Source organism: Castor canadensis, chromosome 14, assembly GCF_047511655.1.
Source record: "Castor canadensis chromosome 14, mCasCan1.hap1v2, whole genome shotgun sequence".
NCBI lineage: Eukaryota > Metazoa > Chordata > Mammalia > Rodentia > Castoridae > Castor > Castor canadensis.
Window position 1 is genome coordinate 58,568,434 of NC_133399.1, and position 23,459 is coordinate 58,591,892.

Sequence of the window (23,459 nt, forward strand, 5' to 3'; positions counted from 1 at the left end):
ACTGCTTTGGCACAAGCCCCTGAGAGAATTCAGAATGGACCTTGGTAAAAAAGTGGTTCTTACAAACAGGTGAGTAGGTAAACAAACAGTTGAACACTCAGGTGTCCAGGGGTCCAGAGGCAGAAGCATGTCCTAAGGCCAGAGGAACTGTGTCATTTTCTGAGACTTGCCTCTGACCGGCTGTATGACTCTGAACCACTCATTTCCACCCTTTGGACTTCAGGCTGCCAAATGTAGGAATGGGGGCCACATGACCCCTAGCCACTTCGACTTGCTCTTTTTTGGGCAGACACCCTAGCTCACTCTCCCAGCCATTTCTTTGTGAATGCAGGTTTCTGAGCCTCAATGGTACACCGGCTGCACTGGAGCTTGAGGATAGGGCTCAAAGCCTGCATTTTATACTTTAAGAAACACGGCATTTCCTCTGCTACACTGCCCCATCTCAGCAGCCTGTATTTTTGCCTTCTGTCCACTAAGTCTGGCACTTTCCTCCTCCCACCCTCCCCACAAATGGCCAGCACAGCAGCGTGAGGCAATCCCACTATCCTTGACCCCTTCCTCTGCACAGTGAATGATGGCTTTTTTATCTCCCAGTGATGATGCACAGCCTTCAGCTGGAGGCATTTAAGACACAGAGCACATGGTCCCCAAGCACAGCTGCAGGATCCAGAGGTGGACCTTGAGGGGCTCAGGAAGAAGGAAGAGGACGTCTTTGGGAGGAGCAGGAGCAGCCAGCAGCAGTACCACATCAGCCAGGAAACCATGCTACTAGCAACATTTAAGCTGTGTGCTGGGAGCTCCTATAGACACATGCGCAACATGAAGGGTGAGTCCCTGGGAGGGGGGAGGCATTGGGGTACTGGTCAGCTTTCAGGCAATTTGGTTTACTGGGAAAGATCCTGGAAAGGGGTCAGGACACACAGGTTCTGACTCCCAGCTATGCTTCTTACTGGGTGGGCCTGGCAAGTCTCCTCCCGCCAGGACCCATTTTCCCACTGGAAGAATTGGACTGGATACTAAGATGCCCACGTCCCGTCCAGATTCTGTAATTTCTAGTCTCTGCTCCATGCTTGAACTACTCTCTAGTCTCCTTCTTCAGGACTGGATAAGGCCTATACCAAGGGTACCAGGGAAGTCTTGGCCTTAATAGCAGAGGTAGAAGCCAGCCTGGACTCCAAAAGCAATGTTGGCAAGCCTGAGATGCTGGTAAGGAAGAGAGGCAGGAGGAAAAAAAAGGCAGGAGAGTAAGACAGAAGAGCTCGGCAAAGAATGAAGGTGGGTGAGCAGGGAGTCTTGTTACCTTTGTACAGCCAGCAAGAGGCAGAACCAGCCACTCTGGGTCACTTCTGTAGAGCTCCTTAGGACCTAAAGCCATTGAGTCAATTGCTGCCCTTGAAGGGCACACAGACCAACCTTTTTAATTACACGGGGCTGAATTAGCCACACTGAGAGGACCAGAAGGCAGCTAGTAGTGGAGCTGCCCCAGGAAACTGAGAGGACTTCCCTGGCTCCCAACCCAGTGGCACACTAGGTGGCTACCTCCTGCAAAGAACCCTAGCTGCTGGCAAGACCAGGGGTTTCTCATATTCTCCTTCTGCAGCAGGACTTTTTTGGTTGAACCAAGTTTCTCCAGCAGGCTCTGGTATGCCCTTGCCTCCAGGTAGGGTCAGGGCTGACCACCCCCCTCCCTAAGGAAGGCAGATTCCTGGATCCGGGAGGTGCCTGTTACAGTATCACAAGTACTGAACTGCAAGTTAGAGACCTGGCCCTAGTTCAGGTCCCTACTAGGAATCTGTGTTCCTGAGCAAGTCGCTTCCCTCATCTGTGACAAGATGAGCAGATAAATAGTCTCTCTGTGAGGACTATTACAAAGAACTGGTTGGTAACAGTTTCCTTCCCTCCTCACAGGGCTGAGGCACCAAGCTGTGTTAGCCATTGGTCAGGAGCTGAATCGGAGAGCACTGGGGGACTCAAATCCTGGCACGTGGATTAACCAGGTTCGGCGTCGGAGCTCTCTGCTTGGTAAGTGCTCAAACACCTGGGCTTGTGCAGTGAGGCAGGTGCGCTGTTGTACAAGGCTCATATGCCCTTCTGCCCTTCAGTCCGAGAGTTCTTAAAGACACATCCCTGGTCACCTGCAGCTGCTGTGTGTAACTTGACCTAGGGCTTTGGCTTTGGCCTAGCTCCTTGGATATATTTTTTTTGCGGGGGCGGGGTGGGGGGGTTGAACTCAGGGTCTCATGCTTGCTAGGCAGGCACTCTTACTGCTTGAGCCACTCTACCAGCCCTGGTCTAGCTCTTTGGAAGAACAAACACACCCAAAGATCAGGGGTATTGGAGCGGGGGGCAACCAGGACACTAGAAGGACACTGTCTCCTGATGGCTGTGTATCCAGGTTCTCGGCTGGAGGAGACTCTCTACAACGATCAGGAGCTGGCCTATATCCAGCAGGGAGAGGCAGCCATGCAAAAAGCCCTGGGCATCCTCAGCAACCAGGAGGGCTGGAAGGAAGAGAACCAGCAGGTAAGGGGGGTGTGGAGAAATATGCAGTTCCTGATGGTCCTGCAGCCATTCTCAAGGCTAGCTGGGGTCACTGCTCCCAGGACTCCTGCCTCATGCAGTAGTCACTAGGCAGCAAGAACTTTTACCTTAAGAACTCTCCCTTCCTTAAGAATATATCCTAAGATAACCCCTCTCTCCCTAAAATACTCGTTTGAGAAATATTCTTCCTATATTCTTAGCTACTCTCCAAATACGTGGTACACTCATTTAGCAGAAACCACACATGGACTCTATGTGCAAAAAAGGCTATGTCACCAAGTGTCACCATACCCTAAGTGCCAAAATGCATCCTGTACTGTGAGGTGAGCTTTCAAGGGTGCTGTGGGCTCACCCTGCCCCAGGACTGGACTAGAACACAGAGATGGCTGAAAGCTGCCTGGGGTCCTCTGCCCTGTCAGTGCTCTCTCTCTGGAGACCAGTAACAAGACTCAGGTTAAAGCCAGTGGCTCTATTATTGGAGATTTTGATGACCATGGGCAAAAGCTCACATGCTGTCCTTTATCGTAGTTCAGATAAGACATCTTCCTCAAGCTCTCTCAGTAATGAAAATAATAGACTAAAAGTTTGGGAGTCAAGAAACCTGGTATCTAGGCTCAGTACTGCTCTGCTCTTAGAGAAGAATCCCTGAAAAAAGTCACTTTCTCTTGTCCCACCTCCTTCTGGTATGAAATAAGATATTAAAATAAAATTTAAAAATTTAAAGATCCCAACCAACCATCTTCCTGTTAGATGGCCATAGATCAGACTTTTCCACTTCCAAGTTTGTCTTTCAGGATCTTTGAGCTTCTAAAGTCAAGTAAAGGTCTTTTCAGTTGGACCTGCCCATATCACTAAGAAAAGAGCCCAGGCCAGGAAGGTTATCTTTCCAGTCTCCAGCAGATGTGGAAGGCTTGGGGAAGCAATGATTACCTACTGTTTCTTAATCAGAGAGGGATAGAGGTATCTTCATGCTTAGCTTAGACTTTTCTGGTTTGTGAGACAGAATTTCACCATGTAGCACAGAGTGGCCTGGAGCTCGGAGCTCAACATGTGACCCAGGCTGTCCTGAAATTCACAATCCTCTGTCTCAACCTCCCCATGCTGGGATTACAAGAGTGTACCACCATACCTGGCTCTGGACTTCCTTTTGCTGGTCCCCTTCTATCTTGCCTGATATTGTCTAAGACCTATGCTAGAAATGTTCTTCTCTAACCTTAACCTTGGGGCTCCTTTCTCTTCCTGACAGGCAAATGGGGACAAAGTGCTGAGTAAGGTGGTCCCAGATGTGGGCAAGGTGTTCCGGTTGGAGGTGGTAGTGGACCAGCCCATGGAAAGGCTCTATGAAGAACTTGTGGAACGCATGGAGGCAATGGGAGAGTGGAACCCGAATGTCAAGGAGATCAAGGTGAGGAAATCCCAGGTATGGGTAGCAGGGACCCAAGGACTACCAGTCTGAAAGGCTGGCCAAAGGGACTGCAAACTGTGGGTTGTGCTGTGCTGGCCCCACCACTGGCTGAGTAGTGACTCTGCTTCCCTTGTGGCCTGGTAGATCCTGCAGAAGATTGGAAAAGATACGGTCATCACCCATGAGTTGGCTGCAGAAGCTGCAGGAAACCTGGTGGGGCCCCGTGACTTTGTGAGTGTGCGCTGTGCCAAGCGCCGAGGTTCCACCTGTGTGTTGGCAGGCATGGCCACACACTTTGGGGAGATGCCTGAGCAGAAAGGCATCATCAGGTAATCCTAGCAGCAGCCTCAGAACTCCCTTCTCCTAACATAGGCATGTAGGGCCTGTACCTAGTGTGTGAGTCTGAAACCCAGATCCAAGAAAACATTGCTGTTTCCCACCTTCAGCTTCCTTTTACAAAACATTCTTGTTTTCCCAAGTGAGGGAGAAAGACAAAAGAGACCCCACTTCAACAATCAACCAGTTTGATCTAACCCTCCAGAAAGTTTTAAGAACCTCAAAAATTTTCCAAAGCAAGGGGTAAGGCTGAGGTCTAGCTGGTATTCTCAGGTACAGCAGTACTGTCAGTTAAAATACTGAAATAGCCCACACTCCTTAGAGCACTGTGGCCACTTGAGATTCCGAAGAGCCCTAGCCACCACCCTGAATCTTTCCCCCAGCCTCCCTGCAGTCTAGCAAGCAAAGGGCACAAAAGGCCCCAACTTACTACCAGCATTTGTTCTGATGAGTCAGTAATTATGCCAACTGTTAAATACTCCCCTTAGTGAAAAGTACTTCCTGATGAAATTTAGAAAAAAAAAGTACTCAATGTGGCTAATCTAACTAGTCAAAGTAAGAACTCTGATTTGTCTTCCTGATGATTGCTCTTCATTTTCCAGGGCTGAGCACGGTCCCACATGTATGGTACTTCATCCACTGGCTGGAAGTCCCTCAAAGACCAAACTCACTTGGTTACTCAGTATTGATCTCAAGGTGAGGGGCATGGGAGATGGGATCAAGGGGTAAGTGGTAATGAGAAAAATAGGTCCTTACTCCTTCCACATAGAACATAAAGAATACCCTTCTATTTTGAAGAATCACAGGCTGTTTAACAGGCAAGGAACTTGAGTATGGCCTAATTTGCTATTCCTCGATCTTGGAAGCCTACAATGGCTTCCTCTTACCTCTGGTATCAAATTTCAGTTCTGAAAAGCTGGGTGTGGTGGTACAGGCCTATAATTGAAAGAGGCAGGAGGAGCATGAGTTCAGGCCAGCCTAGGATTCAGAGAAAGTTCAGGCCAGCTTGAGCCATATAGGAAAAGCCTGTCAAAAAAAAAAAATTCTTTTTTTTAGTTCTATATTTACCATCATTTAGAAAGAAACAAAGCAAACTTTAGGCCTAGAGATCAAAAGCCTGAGAAGAGTAATATAAATTGCTCAGGGTCACACAGCTGGGAAGACAGGAAATCCTGTGCTTCTGACACTGTCATCACAGTAGAGCAGAAAAGCAGTCCAGTCCTTTATCCTGGTCTACTCCAAGCTTGTACTTATAAACCGAGTTGGAAGACCAAGTCTGAGGCAACTCATTGTCTGTGGCAGAGTGGAAACGTGTCTAGAATGGAATGGCAAAATGTTCCTATCTTCTACTCCAGGGATGGCTACCAAAGACGATCATCAACCAGGTTTTATCACAGACCCAGATGGATTTTGCCAACCACCTGCGCAAGCGCCTGGAGTTCAGCCCTGCCTCTGAGGCCTGGCATTAGGGCCATCCTGCTGTTCTGCCACTGCATTGGCATGCATGCACATCAGGAAATCCCTGTGGGAACCTTGAAAACCTGTTCAAGATCTCATCTGATGACATTGGGGGCGGGAGGTGGTAGTTTTAGAGTAAGAGACCAGGACTCAGACTGGCAAAAGTTTTAGTACCAAGAAAATAGAGATGAGGCTCTTAGATAAAAGAGGAAGAAACTTCTCACTAGGTATTTGTTAAAACTTTCTTCCAGATCCTTGTATGTCCATCAAAAACATCTTAAAAATACTAGTGGCTGATACAGGTGAGGGTAATGGTAAGGAATGGGAGCTGCTGCCTTATGGGCTCAAGAACTCCATTCCCTGGGTGCCAGTGACTCACGCCTGTAATCCTAGCTACTAGAGAGGAAGAGATCAGGAGGATTATGGTTCGAAGCCAGCCTGGGCAAATAGTTTGAGAGACTCTATTTCAAGAAAGTCCATCACTAAAAAGGGCCAGTGGAGTGGTTCAAAGTGTAGGCCTTAAGTTCAAACTTTAGTACTGCAAAAAAAAAAAAAAGAAAGAAAAAAAGAACTCCATTCCCTATAGGCAGTACATGGTAGACAAAGCAGGTTCTTAGGCAGAGGTTCTAGCTGACCTGCTCCTCTGACAAGAAGGCCCAAGGCTACACCAAGGAACAAGCAACTCCCCACAGTAGGCACCTTCTACTGTATATTCTGAGTTTTCTCTATGGAGAAATATAAAATGAATTAGGTTGGTTTTCTTCCTTATTCCATCAGCACCAGTCAGACTACAGAATCATAAATACCATGAAATGTAAGTGTTTAATACCATGAGAACTTCAGTAAATTCTTAAAGAACTCTATAGCTGATAGCTCATTAATGGCCCTGGAAGATTACAACTGAGGACTTTTATTTACCCACTTAAAAGGGATGACAGTGCCAAATATGAAACTGGACAATTTTTACTAAGAGAAGGTTAACACTTCTATTATTTATGAGGCCAATTAGTAGTAAGAGAACCACACAGATGTCAACTTGGCTTGGAGTTGCCAACTTCTCTGCTTGAAAAGGTTAAAATTTTACCATTTGGGGAGAAGTGGCTGGAAGGGGGAATTGGTGATTGCAAATTCCTTTTTCCAGGATTCAGAGAAGTAATGCTCTAAAAATATAAACTGGAAGGCTGGGGGGAATGGCTCAAGTGACAGAGCACCTGCCCAGTAAAACTGAGGCCCCGAGTTCAAACCCCAACACTGCCAAAAAAAAAAAAAAAAGGACAGGGATTCCTTCACTATGTAGGAGAAACAACCAACCACTGCCATCTGAAGCTCTCCCATTCTAGTTTTAATAGCATTGATGATCTGCACCCTTTGGAAATAGAGTTCTACCTTATTTATGAACAAGATAGCAGTAGCAGGAGCACTGGTATTTATTGAGGTATTAAAATTTAACAACTCATATTTATTTTAATTTATTCTGAATGTTTCTCAGTCTGTTTTTGGCATAGATGAAATTGCTCTTTATCCAGGACCTTCAGAGTAGGGAAGACAGTTGTAGGAAAATATTTCTACAACAGATCATCAGCCACTACCAGCTAAAACAGTCACTTACTTAAAGACAAGGGAAAGTGACATGCACGCTAGTTTCAAGAGAACAGGCTGACAGTAAAGAAGTGAGCTTTCAAGAAACACCATGATTTTTAAACTGGATTATAATTTGCTCCTTCAAACTATGTAACTTTGTGGTGTCTGGGGAGATACTTCTCTACTTATTTAATTTTACATCTGAATAAAACAAGTTGTCATTAGTGATCTGATTACAAGAACTGTTATTTATATAAGATGAGATGGGGAGTAGATATTCTTCAAGCATTACAAATGAAACTTACTCATGCATGTACATGCTTGCTCTATTTCACTTGCTTTTTTGGTGGAACTGGGCTTTGAACTCAGGGCTTCAAGCTTGCAAAGCCAGCACTCTACCGCTTGAGCCACATCTCTCTTCCTTTTTTAAATATGAAGTATTAAAAAATCAGTTTCTGTAACTGTTGTGGTACTAGGGTTTGAACTCAGGATGTTGTGCTTGCTAGCCAAGTGTTTTTCTACAAGGTGAGCTATGCCTCCAGCCCTTTAAATTTTGGTTATTTTTTTAATAGGGTCTTGCATTTTTGCCCCATTTACATCTCAATCATAGCTAAGGTGACAGGGAGTGCCACCACATGCACCTTTTTATTTGTTGAGATTGGGGAGAGGGGTCTAACTTTTTGCCCAGGCTGGCTTAGAACCTCAATCCTCCTGTTCTCCACCTCCTGTAGCTGGCATTACTAGTGTAAGCCACCATAGCTGGCGATAACCTTTAATTTATGAAGGCTAAATATACAAATACCTAATTTTATAATTTAAATCAAAAGTGGGTGTACAATGTATATGTAATAATTTATATTACAAAGAACACACTTCTAGGGCTGGCGGAGTGGCTCATGTGGTAGAGCACTTGCCTAGCAAGCACAAGGCCCTGAGTTTAAATCCCAGTACCACCAAAAAAAACTTAAAAAAAAAAGAATTTACCTCTAGCTTCCTCTAAATAACACGACCCTTGCTTTCTTGGGAGTCCTTCAAAACACTGGTGATGTTTTATAACATGGTTTGTCCTTTTAAGACCAGTCCATACATTATTAGTAGGTGTCTAGAATCTGATAGGCTGAGACCCCAGACTACAATCTCTCTGATATAGTTAGGGTCCCTGTTAAGATATAAAATGGACAAAATAAGAAGTCCAAGTGATTCATTAGGAGACAAACATATTAGTCAAAGGTACTGTACTACGATAACAACATTCACTTGAAATTTGGGAAATGTCTATACAGAGAAAGGAAACTAAGATACTCAGAAGAGCAAAGACATGATAAACAGTGATTCTGTGGCAACAGAATACCTAGTTCCTGGTGAAACACGACTCTGCCTGTTAACCTAGGTAGAAGGTCACTGGGCAATGAAGCAGTCACTGGGCAATCTTGAGGGGCTGCATTTGCCACAAGTCTGATGAGTTAAAAAAGAGAGGATCTGGCTGCCAGTGGCTCACACCTATAATCCTAGCTACTTGGAAGGCTGAGATCAGGAGGACTGAGGTTTGAGGCCAGCCCAAATAGTTCGTAAGACCCCATCTGCAAAATAACCAAAGCAAAATGGACTGTAATTGTGGCTCAAGTGGTGGAGTACCTGTTTTGCAAGCACAAAGCCCTGAGTTCAAACCCTAATCCCACCAGAAAGAGAGACAGAGAGAGAGAGACTGAGATTCCCAAGGAAGGTTCATTCTTATCTTCTAGTTTTCAGGCTTCTGAGAAACTGCACTGTATTTATTTATTGGCAATACTGAGGTTTGAACTTGGGGCCTTGAACTTTTTTTACACTATTGGGGCTTGAACTCAGGGCCTACACCTTAAGCCACTCCACCAGCCCTTTTTTGTGAAGGGCTTTTTTGAGATAGGGTCTCAAGAACTATTTGCCCAGGCTGGCCTCAAACTGACATCCTCCTGATCTCTGCCTCCTGAGTAGCTAGGATTATAGATGTGAGCCACTGGTGCCCAGCAGGGTTGTGCACTTTCGAGGCAAGTGCACTGCCATCTGATCCATGCTTCCAGACATGAAAAACTGCACTTTTAGTCATCAGCTATACATAAAGAAAAATAAAAAAAAACAACCTGCAGCCTGAAGGTGTGGCTCAAGCAGTATAGTACCTGCTTTGGAAACACAAAGTCCTAAGTTCAAACTCCAGACCCAGCAAAAAAAAAAAGATGTCAACACCATGTTCAAGAAGAAGAGCTAAAGGGAACTATTCACCCTTTTAAACTCTTCTCACCAACTCGAGTTTCCAATTTTCACAGGCCAATGAGATTGGGAGCAAAGGAGAGGGTTAGGACAAAAACTGTTTCTTCCTTCCTGTGCTACCCACACTTCTGACTCCATCACGAAGAACTCAATCTGAAGGGAAGCCAAGTGACACACAAACTTGAAACCAAGTTTTACTGGAGAAGAATTCTAACTCTGCTAAAGCCACAGGCAAGTTCTTTTCAAAATTACAGTTCTAGAGACCAAGTAGTTTGAGAGATTCCCCAAACCCCATACCAAAAGGAAAGAGCTTTTAGATTGGTTTGGAATGGATAGCCACTGATTTCAGTTCTTCTCAGAAACAGGCCCACCATCTTCATGGAAATCAGGTGGGACAGAGTCAATGCCCATGGAAAGAAATGTCTTTAAATAAGTTAGCGCTTGGACAAGATTATTCACTTGTTACCTTACCTTAGAAAACACAGTAAGGTAACAAGTTCCACCTGGCAGGGATGTGGTGCAGCACCAGTTTCACAAGGAGTTTATGGGATCCTGGGGTCAGCAGCTGTTGGCTATGACACACAAAGTAAGACCAGTCACTGGAAGTGGGGAGGGAATTCTGAAGGGTAGAGGGTTTCCCACAGTCCAATCCAGCCTTTTTTAACCTGCTGAAAGTGGGCTGTTTTTGTAGAATCTTTGGGAGAACATTTGATAGTAAAAAACAAACAAAAAAAGCCCAGTGGCACTCCCCAGAAAGTCCATACAGAAAGAAACTGGTCAAGGTTCCCAGGGAGGGCTGCGCCTCCCATCCACTTCTGTCTCCACATGATACAAGACATCAGCCAGCGTGTGCTCTACCACAGCTCCCCAGCCCATGTCGCTCATCTGCAAGAGGAACCAAAACAGGAAAGCAGGGAGATTACAATAGCCACAGCAAGAAACACATGCTCAAGACGTATGTAGACACTTTAATGTTACTCACGGGGTGGTAACTGAGATCCTTCGGAGGATACTTGAAGCATGGTCCAAAATTAATGGAAACCTGGAGCAAATTCAATTCAAGTAGACAAAGAGAAAGAAATGAAAGAAAAAAACACTGAAAAGTTAAATTTTTTCTCTCCAGTACTGGGAATTGAACTTAGGGCACTGTGCTTACTAGGTAAGCATTCTAACACTTGAGTCAAGCCCCTAGTCCTTTTGCCTTTTGTTTTCCAGATAGGGTCTCCTAGTATCTTTTGCCCAGGCTGCCTCCTGAGTAGCTAGGATTACAAGTGTGTACCACCATATCCAACCCTCTTCCTATCCTCCCGTTTTTTTTTTTTTTTCAGAGACAGGGTCTTGCTATGTAGCCCAGGCTGGCTTTGAACTCACAATGCTCCTGCCTCAGTCACTATGCTTGGCTGAAAAGTTAATTTGGTATGGGAAAATTTTCACTTTAAATGTATTTATGAGCCAGGCATGGTGCATGCCTATAATCCCAGCTCTTTGGAGGTTAAGTCAGAAGATCATGATTTTGAGGTATCCTGAGCTACATAGTGAGTTTGAGGATGACCTATATAGAAAGACCCTGTCTCAAAAGACAAAAAAGGAGCTGTGATACTTAGGTTATAACAGGAGCAAATGAGACTATATATTAATATTGCTGAAAGTGGTCAATTTTCTAATGTTCACCAAGAATTAGGTAGAAATAGGCCTGTTTCGATTTCAGTGTAAAACCTAAAGATTTCTTTACCTTCTTTAATGGGGCTAATGATAGACTCAAAAGCTTAGTGTATATTTACAGTGATATAAATATCACTGTATGATATTTATCTTTTCAAGCAAACCCCCAAGTGTTTTTTGACCTAACAGTAACAACAGCAGCATCCATGTCACTCTGAGGCTATTCTGCTTTCTTTCTAGAACTCAGTGACTCTTTTATTATAACCCTTTCACACAGGTCCCTCAAGTTCTGTGCACAGGATGAACACAGGGTACGTACCGTGCAGCTCTTGTACAGTGAGATGGCCGGAAAGTAAACTCCCTCAAAAATATCTTTGTAAGCCACACCTTGATTGACACCATTTTTATAAAATATTATCTGAAACAAAAATCATGGTTTTACTTCATAATTTAAAAAAAAGAAAAACAAAGAATTCACTTGGAGGACACTTAAGCAGTGATGCTACCAGACTGACCATAATGTATTTGTTCCAAGAACAGAATATAGCTTGTGAAATAACAGCATCTTAAGTTTGTGTACTAGTTTAGATTTTTCAAAGTGAAATCTATGTAAACATGCACTACTCTCGTTGATTTCAAGTTTTCTATTTGCTTTCTGAATTCGCATGTTACATATACCAACAGTTCTACGTTCTGTTATTCATTCTATAGTTTTTATAAGAAACAAGCTGACCTTCCGTGGATCCTGTGGAACTACCCTACTTAGCTTGCTTATTTATTTCTGTATCTTTCCCTTTCATCAAGTTCTTACTTCTTGCTTTTTTTCACTTAGAATTTCTCTTACAGTCTTCTGTCATAGTCTCTGAATCCTCATTTTCTTTTTCTTTTTCTCCCATAATTATCCTAACTATTCTCTTAACCCACTACATAGACAAATATATGAACAGTCTTCAGAAAAGACTCTTCTCTTGCCAGCAGGAGCTATCTCCTCCCTGGCTATGTTTTGTGGCTAGATCATCCTTGGGTCCATTAACTATTTCCCCTTTACATGTTTTATTCCCTAAATACAACTTTAATTCTAGTTTATTTATCTTCTACTTCTTTCTATTACTATTGTAGGGGGCTTTACATCTTTATGGAAAAATGTTTCCAGCTCAGAACTTTGTTCTTCCCTGCTCCCTCCCTCCTCTCCTTTGACTTCTGGCCCTTCATTGGATTGTGTCCAATGAAGGGCTGACATTGGTGTCAGCCCTTCTTGGATTGTGCTACAACCTTGGGCTGGGCAGTCAAGCTCCCTGGGAAGGGGATGCAGGGAGAATTCTAGAGACAGAGTAAGTCATCCCAGTCCCTGGTACCTCTGGGTCACACAGTAAGATCTCCTCCTCCCCCATCATGTTCCTTCCTCTGTATCTCCTGATAAAGAAAAAGGATACCGGACTTGCTTCTTCAGTGTCCTACGTGGTTCCTTATGAAGCCACTCTCTTTATACCTTTTTCTCTACAGTGTTCTGGACAGAACACTATCATGTCTCTAATAGCTTCACCATTGTACCACAGAGAGAGCACATTATCAGTAGGCAGAATTGTGAGCTTGCTCAGCTGCCAGCTAGCTGTGTTTACTCAAAAACCTCTTTTATTGTCATTTGCCTCCTTTTGTCATTAAGGGGCAGGTCTCAGTCTTCAAAGCTTTATAATTCTGTTTTTATGACCATGACTCACCTCACTGTGGGGAGTCTGCTTTAGGCTCTTCTCTGCTTTATCCACAAAGTCTTTTTCCTCAAAATACAAATAACTCTTGAACTTTATCAAAGCCTTGAAAACCCAGAAAAAAAAAAAGACATATTAAGGCATCAGCAGCATCATCATGGAGAAAATCAAGTCAGAGTCACACAAATAGCACAGAGTCCTTGTGCTCTACAACAGAATCAGAAATGTCTGCCATTCAGTTTTGTCAGATTTTGGACAACTATGTCCTTCTTTAAAAGACCAGCAGCCATCTTTGCTAAACATTTTCTTAAAAAGACCCTTAGAAGGAAAATTTGTGAGGATATAGATACATATAAATAAATATTCTCAACAGTAAAAAATGCCCATAAAACAAGCTAAATTAATTCATACGCTTTCCCCAATAATCTCAGTGAAATGAATGACTATTTCATAGAGCCTAAAACTCTTTAGTCTATAACTTTTTCTCTTCTGGGGGACAGGGTCTTACCATGTAACCCAGGCTGGCCCCAACCTTTCCTAAGGCCTCCATCTCCCGAGTGCTGGGAATACAGATGTGCAGCACCACACCTGCCTGTAACAATATTTTGAGGGCCACTTTCCTCTCTCAGTTTTCTTTTTCTCCCATTGATGACCGTTGGGTCACCTCTTTCTTCCTGGGATGTCCCAAGAGTCTATTTAACAATTCAGCCTCAAATAAAAATAATTTAGTTTCTTAGCCATATACACGCATTAAAAAAATTTTCATTAGCTATATAAACAAGCATAATGAGGACTTTCTCTCCCTCATGTATCACTCTCAGATCCCCTTGTAAAAATCAATCACTATAAGAGTATCCTGGTATTATTTCTAAAAATCTAGTGTCTCCAAAATTAAGACACCCACAAAAAATACACACAACAGATAAGAACAAGAAAAAACATGCCATACATAGTCACATATTATAAATTTTGTTTTACATCTTGAATTTTTCATTCAACGATATACAGTAGAGACTATTTTGTATCAGTATATACGAGGCTTTTGAACAGATCTGCAGTATTATTATTTTGGGGGGGGTAGGGAGGGTGTTTGGTACTGGAATGTGAACTCAGGGCCTTCGGCTAACATTACTAGGCAGATGCTCTGCCATTTGAGCCGTACTCCCAGGCATTTTTCACTTTAGTTACTTTTCAGGTAAGTTCTCTTGATTTTCTTCTAGCTAGCCTTGGACTGCGATCCTTCTAGATTCCCAAATAGCTAGAAACATCAGCATGTACCACCATGTCTGGCTTACTGATTGAGATAAGAGTATTGCTAACTTGTTGCCCAGGCTGACCTTAAACTCAACCCTCCTAATCTCTACCTCCCAAGTAACTGGAATTATAGGCATCAACCACAGCAACAGGCTAGATCCATAGTATTCTGTTGCATAAACACATTGCTAACAGATTATTAATTAAGTAAAAACAAATGTTCATAATATAAATAAAAGAGTAATTTTAAAGATTCCAACAGTATCCTCTGAGGTTACTGTAGACCTCTGTGTTCTGTAACTCAAGAATTACTGTGGTATACATTTTAGAGCTCCTGACAGCAGGATATGCTATGAGTCAATGGTGTGGTGTAATTAGTAAAATGAGATCTTGGCTAGGGGGTGTAGTTCAGTGGTAGAATACTTGCCTAGCACATACAGTGCCCTGGGTTTAATCCCTAGCACTACAAAAAATAATGTAAAATAAAGTGAGAAACTTAAGTAAAGTTACAATCTGTACATAAAAGACAACAAATACATCACTGGAGCCGGGTGCCAGTAGCTCATGTCTGCAATATCCTAGTTACGCAGGAGGCAAAGATCAGTAGGATTGTAGTTTGAAGCCAGCCCCGGCAAATAGTTTTCAAGACCCTATCTTGAGAAAAACCATCACAAAAATAGGACTGGTGGAGTGGCTCAAGGTGTAGAGCTGAGTTCAAACCCCAGTACTGAAAAAAAAAAAAAAAATCACTGGAATACAGAGTAAAGAAATAAATCCTCTACTTGTATGGTCATTTGATTTTCATTAAAAGCACCAAAGAAATCCAGTGGAGAAGGGAAAGAGATTAACAAATAGTACTGAAAGAACTGGATATTCCTATGGGAAAAAAAAAAAAAACCCGTGACTTCCACACCACACACAAAAATAATTCAAGGTGGATCAAAGACTAACTGTAAAAGTTAAAAGTCAGCTTTCAAAGGAAAACATTGACTTGAGGGTATCCAAAGATTTGTAAGTCACAGAGATAAAGAAAGAAAGAAAAAAAAAAAAAACATAAAAGAAAAATCTAGCCAGGCACGGGTACACAAACCTGTAATCCCATCTGTAGCAGGAGGATTGAAAGTTCTAGGCCAGCTTGGACTACCTAGGAGACCATGTCTCAACAATTCCCCCCACCCTCCGCACACAACAAAAAAAGAAAAACCTGACAAATTAGATTTCAAAAAATTTTAGCTTGGTTCATCAAAAGACACCATTAAGAAAATGAATAGAAGGGCTGTAGGTAAGGCTCAGAGAGCCTGCCTAGTGAGCACAAAGCCTTGAATTTAAATTCCTGTACCAAGACAAGACACAGAATAGGATAAAATACTTTTAAAATATCGTATCTGGCTGGGCACTGGTGGCTCATGCCTGCAATCCTAGCTACTCAGGAGCAGAGATCAGGAGGACTGTGGTTCAAAGCCAGCCTAGGTAAACAGTTCACGAGACCCTATTTTATAAATAGCCAACACAAAAAAGGGCTGGCAGAGTGACTCAAGTGGTAGAGTGCCTGCCTAGCAAGCAGGAAGCCTTAGTACAAATTTCAGTACTACTAAAAACAACAAAAAAATACCATATCTGAGAAAGAACTATAATCTAGAACATATAAAAAAAACTCCTACAAACAGTAAGATAAACAAACTTAGAAAGAAGCAAAACATCTGAACCCGATACTTCACAAGATAGATGAATGGCCAATCAGTACATGAAGAATGTTCACTATCATTAGCCAGCAAAGAAATACAAGTTAAGCCACAATGAGATACTACTACACGTCCATCAAACTGCCTACAGTTAATGTTGACAGACAACAGACAAAACGGGCACACTGGCACCTAAACATTCATATGTTGTTGGGGGAATGGAGTCTGGTATTTTTTATAAAACTAAATATATAACTACCCTGTGATACATTCTTATATACTGGTCCCTCCCAAAACTCAAAAAATGTTCATAGAAGACTTGTACAAGGATGTTCACAGCATCCTTATTCATAGTAGCCCTAAATGTAAAACAGCCCCTGCCAATTCATAGGACAATTGATAAACATACTGTGGTACATTCATGCAATGGTATACCACCCTGTAGTAAAAAGGAATTATAGATCTGTGCAACAATACAGATCACAAAAGGTACGTAAATTTAAGAACAGGCAAGAACTAAACAATGTGAGAAAAAAAACCTACTATGGGGTTAGGGATGGGGACTCACTGGGGAAGGCCAAGAGAAAACTTCCTGGGCTGATGTTAAGGGTATACTTTTTTTTTTTTCCCCTTCAGTACTGGAGTTTGAACTCAAGGACTTGTACTTCCCAGGTAGGCGTTCTACCACTTGAGCCAGGTTCCCCAGTCTTTTATGATTTAGTTACTTTTTGAATGGGGTCTCCAATTTACACCTGGGCCAGCCTGAACTGCAATCTTATTTACACTTCCTACACAGGCTGGGATGATAGGCGCACATCACCACGTTCAGCTTTCTGTTGATTGAGATAGGATCTGAAAACACTTTTTGCAGGGTGTGGCCTAGAACCTCGATCTTCCCAATCTGTCTCCCGAGCAGGTAAGATTATAGGCTTGAGCCGCCACACCCTGGCTTAAGAGTATACATCTTGAAACAATTTAAGCTCAACTTCAAAATTCAGGGCTGGCTGAGTGGCTCAAGTGTACAGTGAGGGTCTAGCAACTGTGAACCCTCAGTTCCATCCCTAGTACCACCAAAAAAAAGAAAAAAAAAAAGCTCAAACTCAAAATTCAGAGCATGTACACTTAAAATTTGTGTATTTCATTTTAAATCAATTTTATATCAAAAGAAAAAACTAAAACAGGGTGGCACTCTAGCTAATGATACATATCTTAAAATACTTACACGGGAAGTAAACTGACATTACTGTCTTATTTGTAGTACATAAAAAGGAAGGATGGGGGGCTGGAGGCCTGGCCCAAGTGGTAAAGCATCTGCTATCAGGTACTAAGCCCTGAGTTCAAACCCTAGTACCACAAAAAAGAAAAAAAAGGAAGAATGAATGGACATGTTAATAGTAGAATCTAGATCATGAGTACCCAGGCACTGATTCTAAACTCTCTCAATTTTGTTATCTCTGCAAATGTTTACAATGAGATATGGGAGAACAAGAACTACGGGTCAGCATCAAGGGAACACACGGGCTACAACTACAGGTCTTTAAAGCCAGGAATTCCTTGGGGGAGAACAAGCTCACCTTATCTTTGTAAGTATCAGGCAGTGACTTGGCCGTCTCTGTGTCTTCAGGAAGATTGATATAAAATCCCAGGACGTCTCCTTGCCCATAGCCAGAAGAGTAGTGTTTGCCAATAGACTGATGGAACTTGGTTCCTTTTTTGCTCCTCCAAGAATAGCTAAATTTATCATAACCCAAAGGAGCTTGAAGGTTACCTGTCCCAATAATAGAGATTCAAGTCAAGAGGACTGAAGTCAAAAGGATTCTACTCCTTTTTATTTTACATTTTTGTCAATTCGTTAGATTTAAGTATTTGAGGAATAACTTCCAGGAATTACAAAACAGCTAAACCTACACGTTAATTTTATGCCCATTATCTGGTAAACTCAATAGCCTTAAAACCTAAGCCAGATGGTTCTAAATCTCTCTACCTACTGTGCTGTCCACCTTCTGGGCCCAGCTTACCTAAGGGCTGCGACCAACCCAGTCTGGCAGCAGTGTCTGGAGGCATGTCATCAACAGTGACTTCAAAATACCAGGCACCTTTCCGCACCCCGTGGGAGGCCCGCACCATGGAGTAGCCTTTCTCGCCAACTACGGTCAGCCGGTCATCAGAGATCTTCAACTGGGGAGCTGCAGTAGTACAGATTGAAACAGAGGCCTGCAGTCTATTTGAGATACTTGGAGACATCAGTACCTTACACTCCACTAAGATAACATAAAAAGTGAGAATATCAGGTTAGGTGTTTAAAACGTTAGTTCAAGAGTCTAAAATTCTCAACATAAGGTACGGACAAAGTAGTGAGAGAGAGAAAAAGAAAGCTGTTAGGTCATTTAGTTTTTATTAAATGTGATTATATTTAAGATGACAGGTTAAAATTAATTGTACTACATATTCTCTAAAAACACAACAAAGCAATTACAATATGTTTAGGTCCTGATTTGAATTAATCAACCTTTAAAAGATTTAACTTTTTAAGCATGGATATAGCTCAGTGGGAGAGTGCTTATTTAGCATGCACAAGGCTGTAGGTTCAATCCCTAAGCACTGCAAAAAGGGGAAAAAAATTCATTTTTAAAATCTTTTTGGTAGTATTGGAGATTGAACTCAGGGCCTCATGCTTGTTAGGAAGGTGTTCTACTACCTGAGCCACTCCACCAGCCCTTTTTTTGTGTGTTGGGTATCTTTAAGACAGGGTCTCATGGACTATATGCCTGGGCTGGCTTCCAACCACAATCCTCCTGATCGCTGCCTCTCAAGTAGCTAGGATTACAGGTGTGAGCCACCTGTCACCTGAGTTAAAAAATTTGATTTTTTAAATCTTAACACCATTTCATACTTTTAAAGATAGTTAGAAGCCAGTTGCAGTGGCCTATATTTGTGGTCCCAGCTACTCTGGAGTCTGAGGTAGGAAGATCACTTGAGTCTAGGAGTTCAAGGCCAGACAACATATTGACACTATCTCAACAACAGAAAAGTGCAGGCTCGGTGTCTCAAACCTGTAATCCCAGTTTCTCAGGAGTCAGAAATTGGGAGGATAGAAGTTTGAGGCCAGCAGAGGCAAAAAATTTGGTAGACCCCATTTCTACAAAAAAGTTAAGTATAATGGTACACAACTGTCACTCCAGCTATGGGGGAAGTATAAATAGGAGGAGTGCTAGCCAGGCTGGCCTGGTCATAAACTTGAGACCCTACTTCAGAAATAATCAAAGCAAAAAGGGCTGGGGGGTGTGGCTCAAGCAGTAGAGTGCCTGCCTAGCAAGCAAGAGGCCCTGAGTTCAAACCCCAGTACTACCAAAAAAAAAAAAGGAAAGGAAAGAAAATGTGGTACATATATACAGAGTATTATTCAGCAACGAAGAAGAATAAATGAAATTATGTCATTTGCAGGAAAATGTACGGAACTATAGATCATCATGTCAAGTGAGATAAGCCAAGTTCAGGTGCGTGTTTTTTGTTCATATGCAGAATCTAGACCAAAAAAAACCCCAATATAACATGATTATAAAAGGGAGATTGGTTGGGGAGGAACCAGCAGCCAACAGAAACAGAGAACGATGGAAAGAGAGGATGACAAGGGTGTGTGTGAATATAATGAAGTTCATACATATATAAAAAATATAATGAAACCCACTAAGAACTGTTAAAAAAGGGGCAGAGGAAGGAATTGGTTAATAAAGAGTAACAGAGGGGGTAAATTCAATCAAAGTACATTATATACACGTATGTAAGTATTACAGTGAAACCCTCTGTACAATTAATATACGCTAATAAAAATTTTTAGAATTGTCCTGTATGCCCTTTAGTGAGTTTCCCCAAATATTTATCATCTAACCATAACACAATCATCAAAACCAGAGAAGTGCTACTCAAGAGGCTGAGGTAGGAGGACCACTTGAACCCAGAAGTTTGAGGCCAGCCTGGGCAAACCAGTGAGACTCCATATCAAAACAGCAACAACAAAAACCCCCAAACAAATCCGGAAAATTAACACAGATTCAATACTAGTAACTGACCTATATATCATCTTCAAATTAAGCCAAATGCCAAATACTCTTATTTCTGGTTCAAATTCTAACTCAACATTGTTTTTTGCTTTTGTTTTGTGGTACCTGGATTTGAACTCAAGGTCTACACTTTCAACCACTCCACCAGCCCTTTTTAGTGATGGGCTTTTTTGAAATAGGGTCTCTCAAACTATTTACCCAGGCTGGCTTTGAACCGTTAACACTTCTGATCTCTTCCTCCCTAGCAGCTAGGATTACATGCAAGAGCCACCAGCACCCGGCCTAACTCAACATTGTTAAATGTTGCATTAGGACGTTATCCAATCTAAGAAGCAATTAAAGGGCCTACCTTCCCACAAAACTCTGCAATTACAAAGGGGAAGAGTAATTTTACAGTGGATAAACCTTGCAAACACCATCTTAGTAAAGTGAACAAAGTGACTATCATCAGCAGTGGGACAGATGATAGGATGCAGGTAAAGAACTCAGCTCACTTCTGTGATAGTACTGTCAAAGAGGCATGACCTGAATTATAAAAAACTAAATAAACCTAAACTGAGGGATGCCTTATAAAATAATTAGCCTGTAATTTGCAAAAGCATCAAAGTCATGAAAGTGTAGGAAAGATGGAGAAACTATTGCAGACTGAAGATATCTTATGAAGTATGACAATTAAATGCAGCAAACAATTCTCAAATGGATCTTTGCTTCTAAAGGACATCATTGGATAAAGTGGAGAAATTTGAAAAGGATGTACAGATTATATGATAGTAATGAGATGTTAATATCTGCATTTTGATGGTATATTCTAGTTCTATAAAAATGTAAGATTTAAAAAAAAATATTCACAATTCTTTTATGAGATGGAGCTCAATTTCCTACCACTTGAGTGTGGACTGGACTTACTGACACATTTCTGACAAATAAAATAATGTCAAGGGATGGGTAATATGATAGGGTATGTGCTCAGTATGTAGGAGGTGCTGGATTTGATCCCCAGCACTACATAAATAAAACTGAAAGCACAGCAAACTCTTTGCCCTATCTTAACTCACTTACTTAGGGATCACAGTGGAATATCATGAAGCTATTCAAAAGGAAAACAGGGTTGGCAGAGTGGCTCACCATGGTAGAACGTCTGCCTAACAAGCCTGAGGCCCTGAGTTCAAGCCCGAGTATCACCACCAAAAAAAAAAAAAAAAAAAAAGTAATTAAAAATAAGAAAACAGGAAAAAGAATAATCTCTTTGAACTGTATGGAGTACCTGCATGGAGCATGCTGCTCTTTATGTATGAACACAAGCTAAAAGAATACACCTGTACCTGTGAAGAAGCAGCACAGAGAAGATAAACTAAAACCAGGGAGTTGGAGAGAAAAAGGAAGGCATGAGGACGAGGTAGTAAGGATGAGGAGGGGCGACACTAAGAAAAAGGTCTTTGTCTACTTCTGACTCAAAGTCATGGTGATATTGTCCATACTATCCTAAGCACACATGTGCATGATGAAGGAGAACCCAAAATGGTATCACATACTAACAAGTGAAACCTATCTGACCATCACACACCAAAGAAGTGAGGAAGAAAAGAACTAATGGAAGTTCACAGTATCTTGGCTGGATACTGAGCTAAAGTCAGAAAGATCAGTACATAAATGCTGTGATCACTTAGAAAATGTTTATCACAGGAGTGGAGTGATATCCTTCTTTTTGAGGCAAAAAAAAAAAAAAAAAAAAAACTGCCTTCAAACTCTTGACCTTTCTGCCTCAGTCTCCCAGGTGCTGGAATTACAGGTGTGTGTGCCACCATGACCTGCTAGTTGTATCCTTTTTTGGTTTTGGTGGTACTGGGATTTAAATTCTGAGCCTTACCCTTGCTAGGCATGCATTCTTACTGCTTGAGCCGATCTGCCAGCCCTTTTTTGTGTTGGGTGTTTTCGAGATATGGTCTCACAAACTACTTGCCTGGGCTGGCTTTAAACTACAATGCTCCTGATCGCTGCCTCCTGAGTAGCTAGGATTATAGGTGTGATCAACCAGACCCCAGCTAGTTGTGTCCTTTTGACAAACTTCTTTCTGTGTGTGTATGTTGCTAGGTTATGAACCCAGGGCCTCATGCGCAGTCGGCAAGTACTATACCACTGAGCTACAACCCTAGTTCCCCCCATTTTTAAAAAAAAATACTTCCTTACTTTCTGGCATCACAAGATGTTCCTGGCTATTATATCTTCTGAAACTCCTCTACATGGCTATTAGAAATGAACAAATTAAGTAAGTACATTGTAGATAATTATCTATAATCATCCAATCATCTCTCTAATTAGTCAGGTTTCCCACTTCTGAAAAAATAAGTTACAACTAAGTAAAAGGGGAAGATTCAAATGAACCCTCCTGTGGTGTCTGGAGTTACAGGTATCAATATAAATTCAGTGTAGCCATATGTTTATCTGTATGTTAGTACAAACATACCTATTTCCTGCCTCTGACCTCTGATGGAGTCTAGAAGCACTGACACCCAGGGACAATACGCATACCAATATGGTTTGGATGTGGTTTTGAGTATGTCCTCCAAAACTTCATGTGCTTGGTCCCTGTGCAGTGATATTAAGGTGGTGGAACCTTTAAAGTGGTGGAACCTCATGGGAGGTAATCAAATCATGGGGGTACTGCCCTCAAAAAAGATTAATGCAGGTCTTGTGAGATAAGATTAGTTTCTAAGAGAATGGGTTATTATAAACCAAAGTTTGGCTGTGTTGGCTCACTCTTTTTGCTTGTTTCCTGTCTTGCTACATGATCTCTCCCTCTGGTACATACTTCCACCATGACACCATCTACCGTTTTATGAAATAGCCTGAAATCTCACCAGAGCCAAGCAGATGCCAGCACAATACTCTTCTTGGACCTCCAAAACCATGGGCTAAAGAAACCTCTTTTCTGGATTAAGTGCTCCACTCAGGTATTTTCTTATTGAATACAAAACAGACTAAGATAATACTTAAAAACACCTAGAGCTTAATTTCTAAACACCATCTTCTAATCATAGGAAACCAACGCTCCAACACTGGTGTGGGGTGTGGAAAATGCAAGATTAGCCAGAAATATGGGATGCTAGAAAGGAAGTGGTTAAAAAAAAAATGAAGCTTATCAAAAGAATACAAGAAGCTAGGCACTGGTAGCTCACACCTGAAATTCTAGCTATATGGAAGTCTAAGATCAGGACAATGGCGGTTCAAAGCCAGCCTGGGCAAATAGTTTACCAAACCCCATCTCCAAAATAACCAGAGCAAAATAGACTAGATGAATGGCTCAAGTTGTACAGTGCCTGCTTTGCAACCACGAGGCCCCGAGTTCAAATTCCATTCCCACTAAAGCAAACAAACAAACAGAACTTGAAGAAGGTTTAAATGCTCAAAGCTAGAATTTATACAACAAACTAATCAAAGTACTGGATTATGCCCTACTCAATAAAATAAACATCTATGAGTCCATACTAATATAAATGATCAAATATACGAAAGAAAAAAAAATCACAGT

General features: G+C 42.0%; 2 protein-coding genes across 5 annotated transcripts in view; one reads left to right on the top strand and one right to left on the bottom strand.

The window, feature by feature from the left end:
- The first annotated feature begins 606 nt into the window (after nt 1-606).
- On the top strand, nt 607-11,630 carry Star (steroidogenic acute regulatory protein). 2 transcript variants are annotated; one of them, XM_074054641.1, is made up of 7 exons: nt 607-826; nt 1,909-2,022; nt 2,396-2,523; nt 3,788-3,946; nt 4,091-4,275; nt 4,885-4,978; nt 11,505-11,630. In XM_074054641.1, the coding sequence occupies exons 1-7, from the start codon at nt 763-765 to the stop codon at nt 11,529-11,531; spliced, it is 771 nt and encodes a 256-aa protein (XP_073910742.1). In that variant the 5' UTR covers nt 607-762; the 3' UTR covers nt 11,532-11,630. The 2 variants fall into 2 exon arrangements, with proteins under 2 accessions (XP_073910742.1, XP_020023151.1); XM_020167562.2 differs by lacking the exon at nt 11,505-11,630 and adding an exon at nt 5,638-6,350.
- Nucleotides 9,735-23,459, bottom strand: part of Ash2l (ASH2 like, histone lysine methyltransferase complex subunit) — a 29,380-nt gene continuing 15,655 nt past the window's right edge. For all 3 annotated transcript variants that reach the window (XM_020167561.2, XM_074054634.1, XM_074054635.1), the window contains 6 exons: nt 17,888-18,055; nt 17,444-17,637; nt 12,946-13,038; nt 11,547-11,645; nt 10,548-10,607; nt 9,735-10,450 (listed from right to left, as the gene is read on the bottom strand). In XM_020167561.2, the coding sequence (XP_020023150.2) occupies nt 10,343-10,450; nt 10,548-10,607; nt 11,547-11,645; nt 12,946-13,038; nt 17,444-17,637; nt 17,888-18,055 (722 nt within the window). In that variant the 3' untranslated portion in view covers nt 9,735-10,342. The remainder of the gene's footprint in view (nt 10,451-10,547; nt 10,608-11,546; nt 11,646-12,945; nt 13,039-17,443; nt 17,638-17,887; nt 18,056-23,459) is intronic.

Excerpts from the sequence above, each read along its gene's own strand:
- Star (XM_020167562.2), top strand. The coding sequence starts at position 763 with ATGCTACTAGCAACATTTAAGCTGTGTGCTGGGAGCTCCTATAGACAC. Across the intron at positions 827-1,908 it reads ACACATGCGCAACATGAAGG|GGCTGAGGCACCAAGCTGTG; the intron begins GTGAGTCCCTGG and ends CCCTCCTCACAG. Across the intron at positions 2,023-2,395 it reads GCGTCGGAGCTCTCTGCTTG|GTTCTCGGCTGGAGGAGACT; the intron begins GTAAGTGCTCAA and ends CTGTGTATCCAG.